This window comes from Pelophylax lessonae, assembly GCF_965119305.1.
Source record: "Pelophylax lessonae genome assembly, chromosome: 6".
Classification (NCBI taxonomy): Eukaryota; Metazoa; Chordata; class Amphibia; order Anura; family Ranidae; genus Pelophylax; species Pelophylax lessonae.
Window position 1 is genome coordinate 50,190,130 of NC_138773.1, and position 20,545 is coordinate 50,210,674.

The 20,545-nt window shown below is 44.3% G+C and overlaps 1 protein-coding gene across 2 annotated transcripts in view; it reads left to right on the top strand.

Annotated features, from left to right (window-relative positions):
• RGS11 (regulator of G protein signaling 11) overlaps positions 1-20,545 on the top strand; it is a 259,340-nt gene that overhangs the window by 72,814 nt on the left and 165,981 nt on the right. For both annotated transcript variants that reach the window (XM_082260013.1, XM_082260014.1), the window contains exon 3: positions 9,891-9,941. In XM_082260013.1, coding sequence (XP_082116139.1) covers positions 9,891-9,941 — 51 coding nt within the window. The remainder of the gene's footprint in view (positions 1-9,890; positions 9,942-20,545) is intronic.

Below are 20,545 nucleotides of genomic sequence, written 5' to 3' on the forward strand. Positions count from 1 at the left end.
TTTTGAATCAGATCATTTTTATTGAGAAAAAGTTTTACAGAACAAACAAAACTACAAGACAAGCTTACACCGAGCTACAATGCGTACCCGTGCATAAAGTATACGTAACGATGCAACAGCAGGATGTATACAATCATACAACAGTGTAGTAAAATGCGGCAATGTGAATGGTTGCAGAACGTTAAAAAAGACCCCAATAAGTGTACACTTAGTGGCTGTGTCAACTTTTTTTTATTATTAACTTGTATCTCACTGCAATGACACCTTGTATCTCACTACAATGGCACACTGACTATAATGAGCAGACCACAGCTTATTTATAAGGCCACCATCATCTTCAGGAAGCATCAGATTGCCATAATTTTCAGCCGCTGGAATAGGAAATCTTTTCGGTAGTATTTTATCTCAGGTACTGTTACCAGTGATATGATTAAAGCAGTTTCTATGTGGCAGTAATGAGATAATTGAACCCCAGGGTCCTCATTGTACTTATGGGACTTCATAGCCTCCTCTGTATCCTTCCGAGCTTCTGCTCTTTTCTCTAAAGATAAAAATAAACCTGGAATACATCTGTGGACCTCTTTTATACTCTGCTCTGCAGATAAGGACCTAATGAATTTGCAGCAGAGAAGCCTGCATAAGGGGGACACAATGGCCAGGGATTTCTATGTGGAGTCACATTAAACATTTTGGCTCCAACAGCTTTTTTTTATGTAAACCTATAGGTCTGTGGTCTTCAAACTGCAGTCCTTTGCAGGCCTTTATCCTGCTCCTGAAGCATTTTTCTTCCCACTGACTCCGACACTGAGGCACTATTATTTCTAATGACACCAAAAATGGGGCATAATCCCTGCTATAACTGATGGAACACCATTCTTCCTACTGTTACAAATGACGGGCACTATTCCTCCCCCTAATACCAAGGGTGGAGCACGTTATCTCCCACTGATACCAACAATGGAGCAACTATTCCTCCCACTGATACCAACGATGGGGCACTGTTCCTTCTAATGACACCAATGATGGGGTACTGTTCCTCCCACTAATACCAATGATTTCTCCCACTGACACTAATGATGGGGCACTATTTCTCCCTCTAATACCAAGGGTGGGGCACTATTCCTCCCACTGATACTAACACTGTGGTACTATTCCTCCCACTGATACTAACACTGTGGTACTATTCCTCCCACGGATACTAACACTGTGGTACTATTCCTCCCACTGATACTAACAATGTGGTACTATTCCTCCCACTGATACTAACAATGTGGCACTATTCCTCCCACTGATACTAACAATGTGGCACTATTCTTCCCACTGTTAACAACAATAGGGTACTGTTTCTTCTACTGACACGAATAATGAGGTACTATTCCTCCCACTAACACCAATGATGGGGCATTATTCCTCGCCTTGAACCAATATTAACGGGGCACTTTCCTGCTTCTGCAGTCAATGAGTGCTATGTAACATTTTTATTCCTACTTACACTGATCCTGAGGCATTGTTTACTCCCACTGGTCACAGTCTGGGCCCCCCTAAAGTCTGAAGGACAGTAAACCGGTGCTTTGTTTAGAGTCTGTGGACCCCTGATATACTGTAGGTGCATGATTGATATAGGACATAGCCTATTTTACTCTGCCTAAACAAATGAATATCTATTTGGTGTAGGTGCCCTTAAAGAGAACCTGTCACTATGCCCATTTACCCCTTCCCCCAGGATGCAATCAGGAGCGGCCAATCTCCTAGATGCTTGCACAGTCTTGAGAGAAGAGGGGAAGGTCATAAACCATGTGTAAATTCCGACATGGAGCCTACACAGGGACTGGACTCAGCAGTACACCAAAGGGCTGGTTATCTTGTAGGCTGCCTAGAGGAGCATGATCCATATACTGATACATGATACATGAGGAGGACTTCAACTTCGTGAGAGCATCAGAGACCTGGTTTGACCACTCACATGAGGGGTGTGAATGTATGTCATGAATGATTTGCTGGTGATTACGAGGGATGACTTTTTTAACAGGGCAAAGGGGGTTGAATCCTTGTGGCTGGTGCCACAAAGGGAAGAAACAAAAGGAAATTGATTAGCTACAGGCCGCTTAACCTGAAGGATGAAAAGGAGACTGATCTCCTTTCACTGTTAGAAATGGTGGCAAAGCAGGGCAATGTGATTATTATGGGGGACTTCAATTACCCAGATATTTACAGGGCAGATGGAACTGCTCACTCATATAAGGCTCATCATTTCTTGAATGTCTTGGAGGACAATTTCATGTGTCAATTTGTAGATGCCCCAACTAGACAAAAGGTTCTTCTTGACCTACTAATTACAAACAACATAGAGATGATTGAGGATGTAGAAGTAAGGGATAATTTGTGATCACAGGGTAATTATGTTCACCGTAAATTTATATGAATAAAAGATACAAGCGTAGGACAAGAACATTATAGAGATACAGTACATACCTGCGAACTAACTTGAACTTTCCCCCAGTTAGTTTGAGGTCATGTCCTTGTGTTCTTGATTTTGGTTTCATATTGAAGAAACTGCCCTCCCGAACGTTATTCAACCCCTTAATGTTTTTAAAGGTTTCAGTCATGTGTCCCCTTTCCCTTCTTTCCTCTAGACTGTACATATTAAGTTCATGAAGTCATTCTTGATATGTTTAATCCCCCTCACCATTTTTGTTACCAGTCTCTGGACTCATATCTTATCAATATCTTTCTGTAAGTGAGGTCACCAGAACTGGACACAGTATTCTAAATGAGGTCTCACTAAAGATCTCTGTAGGGCAGGCATGTTGCTGAACTTTTCTCACCTTTCTCGAGTGTGTAATCAGTTACGTTACACTGCCAGGGCCAGTGGCGGCTGGTGCTCAAAATTTTTGGGGGGGCGCAAAAAGAAAAATGTAATAGGTATTGCTTCGCGTCAAAAAACGCAGTAAAAAATTGCGTGACTTTGAAGTCATGGTACAGGCATGGCACAGGTGATGGTACAGGAGATGGTATAGGCATGGCACAGATATGGTATAGGCATGTCACAGGTCATGGTACAGGAGATGGTACATGCCCCCTTTCAATGCAGAGACCAGCGTGCGTGCCCCCTTCAATGCAATGAACACTGTGCTATGCCCCCTTCAATGCAATAAACACTGTGCTGTGCCCCCACAATGCAGAGTTCAGCGTGCATGCCCCCTTCAATGCAACTGTGCTGTGCCCTCTTCAATGCAATGAACAATGTGCTGTGCCCCCTTCAATGCAATGAACACTGTGCTATGCCCCCTTCAATGCAATAAACACTGTGCTGTGCCCCCTTCAATGCAATAAACACTGTGCTGTGCCCCCTTCAATGCAATGAACACTGTGCTATGCCCCCTTCAATGCAATAAACACTGTGCTGTGCCCCCTTCAATGCAATGAACACTGTGCTGTGCCCCCACAATGCAATGAACACTGTGCTGTGCCCCCTTCAATGCAATAAACACTGTGCTGTACCCCCTTCAATGCAATAAACACTGTGCTGTGCCCCCTTCAATGCAATGAACAATGTGCTGTGCCCCCTTCAATGCAATAAACACTGTTCTGTGCCCCCTTCAATGCAATGAACACTGTGCTGTGCCCCAACAATGCAGAGTTCAGCGTGCATGCCCCCTTCAATGCAATAAACACTGTGCTGTGCCCCCTTCAATGCAATAAACACTGTGCTGGGCCCCCTTCAATGCAATAAACACTGTGCTGGGCCCCCTTCAATGCAATAAACAATGTGCTGTGCCCCCTTCAATGCAATAAACACTGTTCTGTGCCCCCTTCAATGCAATGAACACTGTGCTGTGCCCCCTTCAATGCAATAAACACTGTGCTGTGCCCCCTTCAATGCAATAAACACTGTGCTGTGCCCCCTTCAATGCAATAAACACTGTGCTGTGCCCCCTTCAATGCAATAAACACTGTGCTGTGCCCCCTTCAATGCAATGAACACTGTGCTATGCCCCCTTCAATGCAATGAACACTGTGCTGTGCCCCCTTCAATGCAATAAACACTGTGCTGTGCCCCCTTCAATGCAATGAACTCTGTGCTGTGCCCCAACAATGCAGAGTTCAGCGTGCATGCCCCCTTCAATGCAACTGTGCTGTGCCCCCTTCAATGCAATGAACACTGTGCTGTGCCCCCACAATGCAATGAACACTGTGCTGTGCCCCCTTCAATGCAATAAACACTGTGCTGTGCCCCCTTCAATGCAATAAACACTGTGCTGTGCCCCCTTCAATGCAATGAACACTGTGCTGTGCCCCCTTCAATGCAATGAACACTGTGCTGTGCCCCCTTCAATGCAATGAACTCTGTGCTGTGCCCCAACAATGCAGAGTTCAGCGTGCATGCCCCCTTCAATGCAACTGTGCTGTGCCCCCTTCAATGCAATGAACACTGTGCTGTGCCCCCACAATGCAATGAACACTGTGCTGTGCCCCCTTCAATGCAATAAACACTGTGCTGTGCCCCCTTCAATGCAATAAACACTGTGCTATGCCCCCTTAAATGCAATAAACACTGTGCTGTGCCCCCTTCAATGCAATGAACACTGTGCTGTGCCCCCACAATGCAATGAACACTGTGCTGTGCCCCCTTCAATGCAATAAACACTGTGCTGTGCCCCCTTCAATGCAATAAACACTGTGCTGTGCCCCCTTCAATGCAATGAACTCTGTGCTGTGCCCCAACAATGCAGAGTTCAGCATGCATGCCCCCTTCAATGCAACTGTGCTGTGCCCCCTTCAATGCAATGAACACTGTGCTGTGCCCCCACAATGCAGAGTTCAGCGTGCATGCTACCTTCAATGCAACTGTGCTGTGCCCCCTTCAATGCAATGAACAATGTGCTGTGCCCCCTTCAATGCAATGAACACTGTGCTATGCCCCCTTCAATGCAATAAACACTGTGCTGTGCCCCCTTCAATGCAATAAACACTGTGCTGTGCCCCCTTCAATGCAATAAACACTGTGCTGTGCCCCCTTCAATGCAATGAACACTGTGATATGCCCCCTTCAATGCAATAAACACTGTGCTGTGCCCCCTTCAATGCAATGAACACTGTGCTGTGCCCCCACAATGCAATGAACACTGTGCTGTGCCCCCTTCAATGCAATAAACACTGTGCTGTGCCCCCTTCAATGCAATAAACACTGTGCTGTGCCCCCTTCAATGCAATAAACACTGTGCTGTGCCCCCTTCAATGCAATGAACTCTGTGCTGTGCCCCAACAATGCAGAGTTCAGCGTGCATGCCCCCTTCAATGCAACTGTGCTGTGCCCCCTTCAATGCAATGAACAATGTGCTGTGCCCCCTTCAATGCAATAAACACTGTGCTGTGCCCCCTTCAATGCAGAGTTCAGCGTGCATGCCCCTTTCAATGCAGAGCGCCACAGCATTGTCCCCCAATAATTGCAGAGCGCCACAGCATTGTACCCCAATGATTGCAAAGAGCCACAGCATTGTCCCCCAATCACTGCAGAGCGCCACAGCATTGTACCCCAATGATTGCAGAGCGCCACAGCATTGTTCCCCAATGATTGCAGAGCGCCACAGCATTGTCCCCCAATAATTGCAGAGCGCCACAGCATTGTCCCCCAATGATTGCAGAGCGCCACAGCATTGTCCCCCAATGATTGCAGAGCGCCACAGCATTGTCCCCCAATAATTGCAGAGCGCCACAGCATTGTCCCCCAATAATTGCAGAGCGCCACAGGATTGTCCCCCAATGATTGCAGAGCGCCCACAGTGTTGTACCCCAATGGTTGCAGAGCGCCACAGCATTGTACCCCAATGATTGCAGAGCGCCACAGCATTGTACCCCAATCACTGCAGAGTGCCACAGCATTGTCCCCCAATGATTGCAGAGCGCCACAGCATTGTCCCCCAATAATTGCAGAGCGCCACAGCATTGTCCCCCAATAATTGCAGAGCGCCACAGCATTGTCCCCCAATGATTGCAGAGCGCCACAGCATTGTCCCCCAATAATTGCAGAGCGCCACAGCATTGTCCCCCAATAATTGCAGAGCGCCACAGCATTGTCCCCCAATGATTGCAGAGCGCCACAGCATTGTACCCCAATGATTGCAGAGCGCCACAGCATTGCACCCCAATGATTGCAGAGTGCCACAGCATTGTCCCCCAATGATTGCAGAGCGCCACAGCATTGTCCCCCAATGATTGCAGAGCGCCACAGCATTGTACCCCAATCACTGCAGAGTGCCACAGCATTGTACCCCAATGATTGCAGAGCGCCACAGCATTGTCCCCCAATGATTGCAGAGCGCCACAGCATTGTCCCCCAATAATTGCAGAGCGCCACAGCATTGTACCCCAATGATTGCAGAGCGCCACAGCATTGTCCCCCAATAATTGCAGAGCGCCACAGCATTGTCCCCCAATGATTGCAGAGCGCCACAGCATTGTCCCCCAATTATTGCAGAGCGCCACAGCATTGTCCCCCAATAATTGCAGAGCGCCACAGCATTGTCCCCCAATGATTGCAGAGCGCCACAGCATTGTCCCCCAATGATTGCAGAGCGCCACAGCATTGTCCCCCAATAATTGCAGAGCGCCACAGCATTGTCCCCCAATGATTGCAGAGCGCCACAGCATTGTCCCCCAATGATTGCAGAGCGCCACAGCATTGTACCCCAATGATTGCAGAGCGCCACAGCATTGTACCCCAATTATTGCAGAGCGCCACAGCATTGTCCCCCAATGATTGCAGAGTGCCACAGCATTGTACCCCAATGATTGCAGAGTGCCACAGCTTAGTCCCCCAATGATTGCAGAGCGCCACAGCATTGTACCCCAATGATTGCAGAGTGCCAGCATTGTACCCCAATCGATGCAGAGTGCAGCGTGCGTGCTCCCTTCAAACTTACCTGGCGGCGGCGCGGCTCAGCTTCTTCCTCCTCTTCTGCGGCGGGTCCTTCTCCCTCGTCTCGCGGCGGGAACCGGCGGGCGGCCTCTCCTCTTCTCTGAGCGGCGGTGACGGTGAGTGATTGACGCACGCACCGGCACCGCCCCCATTCGACGTCAGCGATATCCTGGATGATGATTGGTCCAGGCTGGAGACTGGACCAATCACAGCCAGGATATCACGAAGGTGGGGGTGGCCAAGCGCTGTTTCCTGCGCCCAGGTTACGCCCCCAGAAGGCAGCCAATCGGTGCCTCTTCTGGGTCGTAACCCCCACCCCCCCTTTAGCCACCACATTGGCCGGCGAACCGATTTTTTTTTTTTCCGAACTTTATTGTTCTTTTTGTCTTTTTTTTTTTTTTCTTCTTTTTTTTTTAGGGGGGGCGGCGCCCTGGCGCCCCCTATGCACGGGCCGCCACTGGCCAGGGCTCAGTTCTCCGTTCAGCCTCTTCTTCAGCTGGACCCTGTGAAGGATTTGCTTTCACAAGAGGATCTGCAGAAACCACTCTCTACATTGTATGGGACTCTGCTTATTACTGACTCCCCTAAGATTCAGAGACTGTGGGATCATTGGAAGATGGATATCCCCTCCCCAGATAGAGAAGATTGGGAGGACTGTCTTAACCGGTTGCTGACCGCCGCACGACTATATACGTCGGCAGTCAGCCCCGGCCAGGCAAAGTGACGTAGATATGTCACTAGCCTGTCACTTGCTTGGGAGCCAATAGCGGGCGAGCGCGCGCCCGCGGAAGCGCGCTCCCGCCCCGGCTCGTTCCCTAGCAAGCCAGTGCGTGTGACCAGCGGACCCGATGTCGGTGCAGAGGGAGAAAGGCAGGCGGCTGATGTAAACAAGCCGCCTGTCATTCTCCCCTGTGTAGGAATGGTGATCATACTGTTCTATTATGTAGGACCGTTGATCACTGTTCCTACACCAGTAGCCATGTCCAATCACAGTTAGAAGCACGCCCCTAGGGACACACTTAACCCCTCCTTCCCCAATAAAGTTAACCCCTTTAGTTAGTAAACGCAATAACTTTTGCGCAAACCAATCAAAATCCGCTTTTTGCGATTTTTTTTTACCAAACATATGTAGCATAAAACAAATTAGCCAAAAATGTTAAAAATTTTTGATTTTTACAGGTTTTTTTGGGAATTTCATATAAAAAAATGTGAAAAATATTGTTATTTTTGCAAAATTGACGCTCTTTTTTTGTTTATAGCGCAAAAATTAAAAATCGCACAGGTGATCAAATACCACCAAAAGAAAGCTCTGTTTGTGGGAAAAAAAAGGACGTCAAATTCGTTTAGGTACAGCGTCGCACGACTGCGCAATTGTCCGTTAAATTTACGCAGTGCCGAATCGCAAAAAAAAGCCCTGGTCAGGAAGGGGGTAAAATCTTCCGGGGCTTAAGTGGTTAAACATTTTTCGAAACTGGTAATTTCCTCACGGGATAAATTAATACAAACAAAATTCCTACATCGTGTTTATTTTACCCCGGTGAGATTGCATAAAATGTAACCGGATAGGAGCGCTTATTGTCCTCGTTGTCAGACTCAGTTGGGAACCTACTTTCACATGTTTTTGGAGTGCCCTAAGATACAAGCTGTTTGGTCTACAGTCTTTGAGCTTATCAATCTCAGACTTGACTTATCAATTCCTATGTCTCCAGAACTGGCTCTGCTAGAGAACCATGATGACGTTCAGAGATCCCATCATAGTAAAATATTGATCTCATATCTGTTATTCTATGCTAAGAAGGTGATTATTTGTAAATGGTCCTCTTCTGCTCCACCTACTCTGTCATCCTGGGAGGCTATGATTGACGCCGCGTTGCCTCTTTATAAACTGACGTACGTCAGTTGTGGTTGTCCTTGGAAATTTGAGAAGGTGTGGCAGCCGTGGACTTCTCAGTAGAGGGGAGCTTCTGCTTACCCTCGTTACGTAACCCCCAGTGTTTGAATAATGCCTATTTCCCTTCCCCCTCCCTCCACTTCGTGCCCTCCCCTCCCTCTTGCTCCCTGACCTCTCCCTGGGACAATATGGTTTCTATAGTTGATGGAATGAGATTGTGATACTGCGGGTCATTCCCCCCAAAATTGGTAGCCATGTATATCTATCTATTTTATGCTTTCATCTTTTTCATCTGCATCTGCAATGCAAGTGCTTGATTGTATCTACAGTATGTACTACCATTTCAACTTAGTTTTGTACAGTTTGGTTTCTGTATGTTCTATTTTTGTACTCCTTTAATAAAGCAACTCTGATTATTTCAATTAAAAAAAATCTATATTGGGGAATCGGAACCTCCTTCCGCCTGCTGGTGACCCATCTAGTGATTTATCCTAGAATTCTATTCATCTTTCCCACTGCCTGATCACACTGTTTACTCATTTTGCGGTCATCTGAAATTAGTACCCCCGAATCTTTTTCCTCAACCCTGTACCCCCAATGTTGTACTCTCCCAAAGGATTATTTTTCCCTAAGTACATTATTTTACATTTAGAAACACTGAATTGAAGTTTCCACTGGTTTTACCAATCTTCCAGCAATACCAAATCGTGTTCCATGTTACAGACACCTCCAGGGAAATCAACCCTATAACACACCTTTGTGCCATCAGTAAAAAGTCATACCTTGCCCAACAAGCCTTTAGTTATATCACTTATATAGAGATTAAATAGAACAGGACCAGGGACAGAGCCTTATGGTACACCACTGGTGACCGGTCTCTGTTCTGAGTGAACCTTATTTACAACCACGCTCTGGTATTTATCCTTTAGCCGACTGCATATCCCCTGAACCACCCAAGGGTTAAGTCTTAGCCTAACTTTTGTATTATCTTTTTGACATTGCATTTGCTGCAAGAGGTTAGCATTTCTTGTATATTATCTTGTTTAAAAATTGCAGCTAATTCTCTGTGTATTAATCTAGGTAATGACGTGATGGAATGGCTCATACAAAAACTTTCCATCAGTGAGGAAGGTGAGTCCCCTCTACATTACATTATTTTCTGAACTGTTTTTGTTATTGGACTTTTGAAGGAATTTTGTACAGCGTTCAATAAATTGCCAAACCATATTTAAACCATGTGATAGGAAAAACAGTTTCAATGCTGTCATTCACTGTAACTGAAATTTGGTTGCTGTTTATCAAATTACCTTTGTGAGAAACATCACCTAGAAGCTTCTATTCTCAGATTCCTGGGAGGTATGTTGCCTGCAGAGTTTGGTCACCTCCAACCTGTGATTGGACAGCAGAGTTGTATAAAGTACTCGAAACCCATACTTGAGTAAAAGTACAAGTGCTCGATCAAAAAGTGACTTGAGTAGAAGTGGAAGTGATCGATCAAAAAGTGACTTGAGTAGAAGTACTAAAGTATTCAACATTTTTTGTACTTAAGTATTGCAAGTAGTTTTTTTAAAAATGTTGCAACTTAAGTACTGAAAGTAAAAGTACCAGTAGTTTTGAAAAAAAAATTGCTACTCAAGTACTGAAAGTAAAAGTACAAGTACTGTGTTATGTAGTTATTAAAGAAAGAAGTCAAAAGTTTGAACATTATATTGTTTTTTATTATTTCAAATGCAGCTTTTATTTATACATACAGTAGCATTTATTTTCGCATGCGCTGATAATAAACATGTTTTGAGCTTCATGAAACCTGCCATCTACTGTTCTGGCAGTGGTAATTTTTATAATTGTAACAAGTAACTATGCAGCACAAAAAAAAAATATCGGAGTAGAAGTATTGAAATCATTGAAAAAATGTAGTGAAGTAAAAGTGGAAGTAGGAGAAAAAAATTCTACTCTAGGAAAGTACAGATACCGCCTTTCGGTACTTAAGTACAGTAGTGAAGTAGTTCTACTTAGTTACTATACATCTCTGTAATGGACAGTGTAAGAGAAGCAGTGCACTGATAAGTCTCGATCCACACTAGCGCGACTTGTCAGGCGACTTGTCAGCGTCGCGCTCCCTCGCGGTCCATTGACTGCTACAGGACCGTTCTAATAGGAGTGACACAAGTCGCTCCGACTTAGAAAAAGGGTCCTGTACTACTTCGGGGCGACCTCGGAGCGGCTTGCATAGACTTCCATTATGTGAAGTCCCTGCAAGTCGCTCCGAAGTCGCGGTGCATGGTAATGCACAAGTCGCCCCCGAAGTAGTAAGGAGTCGTGCCGCCCCAGTGTGAACCGAGCTTAAGTCATCCTTATGTTTACTCTTCTATTGTCAGCATACAGCGAGGGAAAAAACTTTTTGAACCCCTGCTGATTTTGTACATTTGCCCACTGACAAAGAAATGATCAGTCTATAATTTTAATAGTAGGTTTATTTTAACAGTGAGAGACAGAATAACAACAAAAATATCCAGAAAAAAGCATTTAAAAAAAGTTATAAATTGATTTGCATTTTAATGAGTGAAATAAGTATTTGACCCCTTCGCAAAACATGACTTGGTGGCAAAACCCTTGTTGGCAATCACAGAGGTCAGATGTTTCTTGTAGTTGGCCACCAGGTTTGCACACATCTCAGGAGGGATTTTGTCCCACTCCTCTTTGCAGATCCTTGCCAAATCATGAAGGCTTCCAGGCTGGTGTTTGTTAACTTGAACCTTCAGCTCCCTCCACATATTTTCTATGAGATTAAGGTCTGGAGACTCACTAGGCCACTCCAGGACCTTAATTTGCTTCTTCTTACATAGTTACATAGTTACATAGTAGGTGAGGTTGAATAAAGACAATAGTCCATCCAGTTCAACTTCAATTAGTTTTTATTTGATTTTCACAAAAAAGAAACAATCACATGGAAGCACAATAGATTAACGCAAGGTAATAATGATAGAAAAAAGAAAAAAAGAAGAAGAAAAAAGGGAAAGACTATTGATATAGTATATTGATCACAATACCTTATGGTATTTTAAATAGCGAGAACAGGATACAAGGAAGTCCAGTACTGTATGCGTTCAGGGCCCAGAGGCTACCTAGTGGGTGTATAGAAAATACATAGGAGATACCCCAAAAGGAGAAAAAAAAAAACAAAACAGAAAAATGCCAAGACAGATACCGGAGGAGGCACCATCATACTCTGTGTCTCACCATCCATCCGCCTCGATTCTACCGTTAGACACTGTGAAAGTAAGGACTTTGTTGCCAGAGAAGCCAAGCTGTATGAAATTTCTTACCACGACACATTGAATAAGCATATGCCTTTTCCAAAGAATAGTGCTGGTTAACTAAGCCTATTACCTCTATATGCGAGGGGGCTATAGGTTGTTTCCAACATCTGGCAATTACCGTTTTAGCTGCTATCAGTATATGTATAAATACTGTTCTGATATCAAATGGTATATTTTCAATACCCAAAAATAGTAACGCTATTGCGGGTTCAGGTTTAATCAGTATGCCGGAAACTTCAGAAAGTACTTCAAAAATTTTCCTCCAAAAACTAACAAGACCTTTACAAGACCAGAATATATGAAAAATTGTGCCAGTTTGGTCACACTCACGCCAGCACAATGGATCATATTTAGGGTATATTAGGGACAGGCGGTAGGGGGACAGGTACCATCTAGTGACTATTTTTTGGAATTGTTCCCAATGTGTTACACACTGTGTTGCTCTATAAGACGTTCGTATCGCCCATCTCCATTGCTCATTGGAGAAGGACATACCGAGGTCTCTTTCCCATTTCTTCATGTACGATGATTTAAAGAAGGTAAGTTTCTGCTGTAGTTGATTATAAAACACCGATATCCCTTTAAGCTTGGAGTTTGGGTCTGTAAGATATTTCCAAAGTAGTTGAGGAATTTCAAGTTTAGGGAGTGGGTGTTTAGATATAAAGCTCACTATACTAATGTAAGCAAAAACCGCCTGGGGAGTAAGTGAAAATTCTTGTTGAAGGGCTGCAAAGGACTTAATGGTATTATTTTGGTATAATTGTGTCACTGTGTCGATACCTGCTACCACCAATTTATTAATATGAACATTAGGGAGCAAGATACACATTGTCGATAGGGGTATGGGAACTGATATGTTATTTGGCTGTGATTGTAACTGTAATTGAGCAATTAGGTGGCGCCAGGACTGTAGAGAAGCTCTTATTGTTAACGGAAGGGTCTGGATTATTATAGGTTTCCACATGTCTGCCAGAAGTAGTGTGTATAGATCTTGTGTGTTAGATAGTGCAGCTTCAATCGGAAGCCACGGAAGAGAAATTTTATGGGTTCTATGGGTAAACCAATACTGTAAAGGAGCCAAGCGAGATGCATGATAATAGTCCTCAAGGCTTGGTAGTCCCAGCCCACCAACTGATTTGTGTCGTATCATATGTAGATGTGCACACCTTGCACGTTTCCCCTGCCAAACAAAGGTGCGCAGGAGTTTGTTAAGCGAATTAATAAAGTGTTTAGGAATATGAATCGGAAGGGCGCGAAAAATATACACTATCTTAGGGAGGCACGTCATTTTAAATGCAGCTATTCTTCCTGCCCATGATAGTTCCGTCTTCTTTAACTTATTAGTATCATTGGAAATGGAAGTTATCAATGGTCGCAGGTTGAGTGTCTGTAGCCCTGAAGTTGGAAATGTCAAGGTTATACCCAAGTATTGCAAAGCTTGGGGGGTCCATGTATAAGGAAAGTTTTGCTTAAGGTGGCTAAGTGCATGGCCCTGTATGCCCATATTTAGGATGACTGATTTATCGAAATTAACCTTGTAGTAGGAAATATTACTAAATGTCTGTAAAGTGTCATGGACAGCAGGTAAGGACACGATGGGGTTCGTCAAGCTCAGAATTATGTCATCCGCAAAAAGCGTGATGGTATGTTGTAGGTGCTGAAATTTAAAGCCAAAAATCCTAGGATTTTGTCTTAACGTTTCCGCCAAGGGCTCGATCAGTAAATTAAATATCAAAGGGGAAAGTGGGCACCCCTGGCGCGTGCCATTTAATATTGGGAAAGTTTTGGATAGGGAGCCCGCAGAGAGCACTCGAGCAGTTGGAGATGTATATAAGCTCATAATAGCCGAGAAGATTGGTCCGGTGAAACCAAACTTTCCCAATACTGCCCTCATGTACCCCCAATGGACGCGATCAAACGCCTTCTCTGCGTCTATTGATAAGAGCAGAGAAGGCGTTTTAGTGCGCTCTGCTTGATGGAGCAGGTTAATAACTCGCCTTGTAGCATCAGGCGCCTGTCTCCCCTTGACGAACCCCATCTGGTCCTCCTTTATCAAAGTAGGTAGAATTAATGCAATCCTATTGGCTATGAGTTTAGCATATAACTTAATGTCACTGTTCAAAAGAGATATCGGCCTGTAGCCGGCAGGATCAGAAGGAGATTTGCCAACTTTAGGGATTGTGATTATATTGGCTTGTAACATTTCAATGGGTATTGCACCGGTCTTAACAGTTTTTGTGAAAAGGTTCAACAAGTGGGGTGCTAGTTGATCTTGCAAGGACCTGAAATATTCATTTGTGAATCCATCAGGACCTGGAGACTTATTTGAAGGCATAGTTGCAAGTGTATCAGTCACTTCTTTGATAGTGAATGGTCTGTTCAGTTGTTCTAATTTATCAGTCGGCAAGGTCGGAAGATGGAGGTTGTGTAAAAAATCGCAGATGGATGCGTCCGTCGGTTGAGGAGTATCTTTGTCTTTCTTAAGACTATATAGGGTGCTGTAGTAATCAGCGAACGCATCCGCTATCTCTTGTGGGTGTAAATGTTTGTTACCCGTATGTGGATGTACAATATCTTTGATTCTAGTTTTAACTCTCTTCGTCTTAATCCTAGATGACAAATATTTGCCTGCTTTATTATTTGCAGAATAATACTGCATGTGAAGGTGTGCTAGCATGTTTTCGTGACGTTCCAACAAGAGTCTTCGAAGATCAGCACGGAGAGACCTCAGTCTTGAGGCATAAGAAACTGAAGGGGTCTTTTTATTTGCAGTGTCCATCATTTGGACATCGCGAATAAGATCTTCCATTTTGCGGTTGAACCTCCTCCTCAGCTTAGCCCCTAGCTGAATGAGGAGTCCTCTCGCAAAAGCCTTATGTGTAATCCACAGCAATGTCGGATCTATATCCGGTGTATTGTTAATAGAAAAAAAATTCCTCCACTTGGGCTTCCAAAGATTTGAGAGATTCAGGATCTGATAAAATGGAGTTGTTACATCGCCATGTAAATGTAGTTGGAGAGACAGGGCGGTGGGACAATGACATGTGAATTGGTGCGTGGTCTGACCATGTTATCGGAGAAATAGATGTATGAGTGACATATGATAGTGTTTGTATGTCAACTAAAAACATGTCAATTCTACTGTAGGAATTGTGGCTCACAGAAAAGTATGAATAATCCCTCTCCTCTGCATGCTGATAACGCCACACATCGTGGAGCCCCTCAGCATGGATGAGTGTAGCCAAGGAAGGAGCCGAGGATCTTCCCTTGGATGAAGCATCCATACCGTGGTTTGCCACCATATTAAAGTCTCCACAGACAATTAATCTTCCTGATTTAAGTTTGTTAATTTTTACCCACAGTTTACGAAAAAACCTTAATTGGTGCGTGTTAGGGGCATACACATTTACTATGGTGTATAGGCAATTATCGATAGTGCAGTTAAGTATAATATAGCGACCTTCTGTGTCCAATACCACCCTATCGGAGGTGAAAGACACTGAATCTCTAATTGCCACCAATACTCCTCTTTTTTTTTCCCCTGCTGAGGATTGAAAAATGTGCGGGTAGTCCTTGTGGGAGCATCTCGGGCTGTGATCAAGCCGAAAATGTGTTTCTTGGATAGCGAGAATATCTGCCCTATGAGAGCATGCTTCCTTCCACATGGAGTACCTCTTAGCGGGGTGGTTCAACCCTCTAACATTCAAAGATAATAGTTGTAAGGACATAGTAGTACATTCTATTTTGAAACATGGGGTGTAGATATATATTAAAAGAATAGTGCCTCGAATGACTATTAAATTTAATAGCCTCTAGACAGTGCCAAATTACAATTAGGGTGGTTCGGTCCACATGGGACAAAAGGTGAGAAAAAAGATACCGTTCGTCCGGTCTTAAGTGCCGGCCTGAAGGGTAAGCCAGAGCATGATGGTGCCTCCTATCGATCGTGGCATACAGCTTCGCGTACTCCTCGTGGGCCTGTTCTGCAAGGGAAAGCAAAAGCAAAGAAGAGCAGTAAGAAAAAAATAAAGAAAAAAAAAGAAAAAAACAGCATGTAAACATACAATCTATCATACAGACAAACACTACATATAAAAAAGTAAAAAAGAACGAGGCCCAAACAGGCCAAGTGCGCAGCTGTAGCTGCATCTTCAGCTGGAGAGAAAAAAAAGCACGATGTGGAGTGCTTATTCAAAAGGAAACACTACTAAAGGCAGCATATTACCCACGGACTTTAGGGGCCATCAGAAGACACACAGAGAGCCTTGTTCTCTCTATATACTCTCTATGTACTGCCCTGTTGTACTGTCTTGTATTAAGGGCACATCTCTTGGCAGTGAATGAAGCCTTGTATTAAGGGGACCAACTGAGTCTGCTTCACAGCAGTTACGGCCACACTACTAAAGGCAGCATATTACCCACGGACTTTAGGGGCCATCAGAAGACACACAGAGAGCTTTGTTCTCTCTATATACTCTTTATATACTGCCCTGTTGTGAAAAATTCGTTTTGGCCACACACTTACCCCTGCTGCATATCGGTCCGAATAGAGTAGCTGGATATTGACGAAACTGACCCACAATCTTACCTACTTTCCTACCTACTTACCTATCAATTTTTTTTTTTGATATTTTTTTGTGTCCAGACGCCCACCATATACAGAGACCGCATATCGAAGGAGGTCTATTGGGCTTGTTTACCATGCCTAGACGGAAAATAACCGCCGTGAAATTACGTAAACTATCTGAGTTTTATCCGCAAGCACCGCAAACAGCGGCGGGGCTCCGCCAAAATGGCGGCAGGGGCGTTTATGGCTCACAACCATCTCGCCCTCTAGAGATGACACCAGAGGCAGGTCATATAACAGCCCAGCAGCAGCCAGATAGTTCACCCATGAGAGTAGCACGCTCAACAGACTCTTCCCCTGCATCACCTTCAATGCAGAGCCCCGCTAAATCTAAACCAAGGAGGGAGGAGGAAGAGCAACAAGAAGAAATCCAACTTCTTACTAAAGGTACCCAGCAGCATAGTAACTCATCCACGGAGAGGCGCAGCAATGCCATAAAACCACAGGGTGATTGGGCTTTTACACCACAACCAGATCCCTTCATACATCTCCCAACTACGGGTCAACCAGTATCAGATACAACACTGAAGGAAATGTTATCAATATTCCATACATCTATGCAAAACAACATTTTAACATCAATTCAGTATTACCATAAGGAATTGCACCAGATGGGAGATAGAGTGGATGTAGTTGAGACAAAAATGGGAGAGTTTGTCGAATCTCACAACGCTTTAATTGACTCCCACCTTTCACAACAAGAAGATTTACTGCGCCTCCAAACCAAAATAGCAGACTTGGAGGATAGATCGAGGCGTAATAATCTCAAGATAAGAGGAATTCCTGAATCTATACAAACGTCTCAACTATCAGGGTTTGTACACGATCTCTTCTCCAAAGTCATGCCCGATCTCACGGACTCTGATCTTACTATAGATAGGGTTCATCGCATCCCGAAACCCTCCTTTATATCCCAAGAGATCCCCAGGGATGTATTGGTGAGAATCCACTTTTTTTTAGTGAAAGAAAAAATCATGGATATCTTTAGGAAAAAGGAACATCTTCCCGATCAGGCCGCGTCACTACAGATCCTTCCGGATTACTCCCAGCACACCCTTCAACTGAGGCGCAATCTTAACACAATAACTAAAGCTCTTCGGGATAATAAAATATTGTACAAGTGGAAATACCCGGCTAAGCTATGCGTGACCCACTTAGGATCAACTTTTCAGATTACTACTAAAGAACAAGGGCTAAGAAGCCTTCGCCAATGGAACATCCTCCCGGACAAAATAGATCCGCCGGAAGACAGTGACGATCAGAAACCACAACATTTGCAACCAGATTGGCAAGTAGCCAATCGCTCTTCCAGATCTACTCAACGTCATAAATGAGGACTACCATTCTACTTTTTTTCTATTTTTTGCCTTATGAGCTAGACGGAGCGAGACTCCCTGTCTTTGAATAAACACCCCACATCGTGTTTTTTTTTCTTTTTTTCCTTTTGAATAGTCCATCCAGTTCAACCTGTGTAGGTGTGTGTGACTGTAATCATCTAACATAGCCCTCAATCTCCTGATCCTTGAGATGTAAGTCTAAGAGTCTTTTGAAAGTCACCATACTACCCGCAGAAACCACCTCTTGTGGTAGACAATTCCACAATCTTGTAGCCCTAACAGTAAAGAACCCCCCACGTTGCCTGAGGTTAAAACGCTTCTCCTCTAATCGCATTGTATGTCCTCGAGTCCTCATGCAATTCCTTCGAATGAACAGCTTTTCTTCTAAGCTGAGATCCCCATTAAGATATTTATAAATTGCTATCATGTCCCCTCTCAGACGTCTTTTCTCCAGGCCACTTGAGCCACTCCTTTTTTGCCTTGGTCGTGTGTTTTGGGTCATGCTGGAATACCCATCCACAACCCATTTTCAATGCCCTGGGAAGAGGTTCTCACCCAAGATTTGACGATACATAGCCCTGTCCATCATCCCTTTGATGCGGTGAAGTTGTCCCCTTAGCAGAAAAACACACTCAAAGCACAATGTTTCCATCTCCATGTTTGACAGTGGGGATGGTGTTCTTGGGGTCATGGGCAGCATTCCTCCTCCAAACACGGCGAGTTCAGTTGATGCCAAAGAGCTAGAATTTGGTCTCATCTGACCACAACATTTTCACTGAGTTCTCCTCTGAATCATTCTGATGTTCATTAGCAAACTTCAGACAGGCCTGTACATGTGCTTTCTTGAGCAGGGGACCTTGCGCTGCAGGATTTCAGTCCTTCACGGCGTAGTGTGTTACCAATTGTTTTCTTGGTGTCAAGGGTCCAGCTGTCTTGAGATAATTGAAAAGATTCTTCCGTGTAGTTCTGGGCTGTTCTCACCATTCTCATGATCATTGAAACTCCACGAGGTAAAATCTTGCATGGAGGCCCTGACTGAGGGAGATTGACAGTTATTTTGCATTTCTTCCATTTGCGAATAATCACAAGCTCCTTGGAGATGGTCTTGTAGCCCATTCCAGCCTTGTGTAGGTCTACAATTGTGTCCCTGACATCCTCTTTGGTCTTGGCTATGGTGGAGAGATTGGAATATGATTGATTGCTTCTGTGGACATGTGTCTGTTATACAGGTAACAAGCTGAGATTAGGAGCACTCCCTTTAAGGCCCCTTTCACACTATCCGTCCGCCGGACGGATTCCGTTTTTCTCAGCGGGGGATCGAGCCGCTAATCCCCCGCTGAGCAGGAGGATGAGAGCTGTGTCACACAGCTGAAAGTTCCCTATGCATCTCTATGGGGGAAATAGGATAGGAATGGACCGTCGGTCCGTTCTCATCCGATCCCATTCGATCCGATCCGCTGGACGGATGGAAAATATCGTTTCCATCCGTCCAGATTTGATGGATCGGATTGGATATCAGCGGACATGTCTCTGCTGACATCCCATCCCCCATAGAGATGCATGAGGGGGCCGTTCAGATCCGCCAAAAAAACGGACAGGCGGATCTGAACGCCTGTGTGAAAGGGGCCTAAGAGAGTGCTCCTAATCTCAGCTCGTTACCTGTAAAGGAAGACACCTGGGAGCCAGAAATCTTGCTGATTGATAGGGGATCAAATACTTACTTCACTCATTAAAATGCAAATCAATTCATAACGTTTTTGAAATGCGTTTTTTTTTTTAATATTTTTGTGTCTCTCACTATTAAAATAAACCTTCCATTAAAATCATAGACTGATAATTTCTTTGTCAGTGGGCAAACGTACAAAATCAGTAGAGGATCAAATACTTTTTTCCTTTACTGTGTATGCATACAACAGATCCTGATTGGACTCCCGGTGCCACCCCTCACAGTCTTTCATAATGTCTCATAAATTGGAAGAATCTGTAGTTTTTCTGAAATGACGTTCACTTCTCCAACCTTTCCCTCCCTCCTTAAACTCATAATGTCAGCCAATATGGCCTCCATTCAAGTACTACTATGGACAGAAAATACCATCGGGGGGATCATAGAAGAAGCCTTTTTTACTTGTTTTGTAACATTCTACCTAAAATATGAAAATGACACATGAATAGCCAAATTCAGGGCCCATTCACACTACTGTGGGTGACAATTCACAAACCTCAATGCGGGTTATGGCAGCCCATTTATTTGCATATGAATGCTCAGGTTATGTCAGCCCATTCATAAGTTACAATATTGAAGTCTAATCGCTGATCATTTGAATAGGCTGCCTATTGCACCAAATTCCACAAATAAAGGTTCATGTACAATTTTTGGCAGTGCATCGCACCACAATACATGTTAGTAACTATAGCGCCGACCCCACACTGGCCCGTTGTTTATCCCAGGTT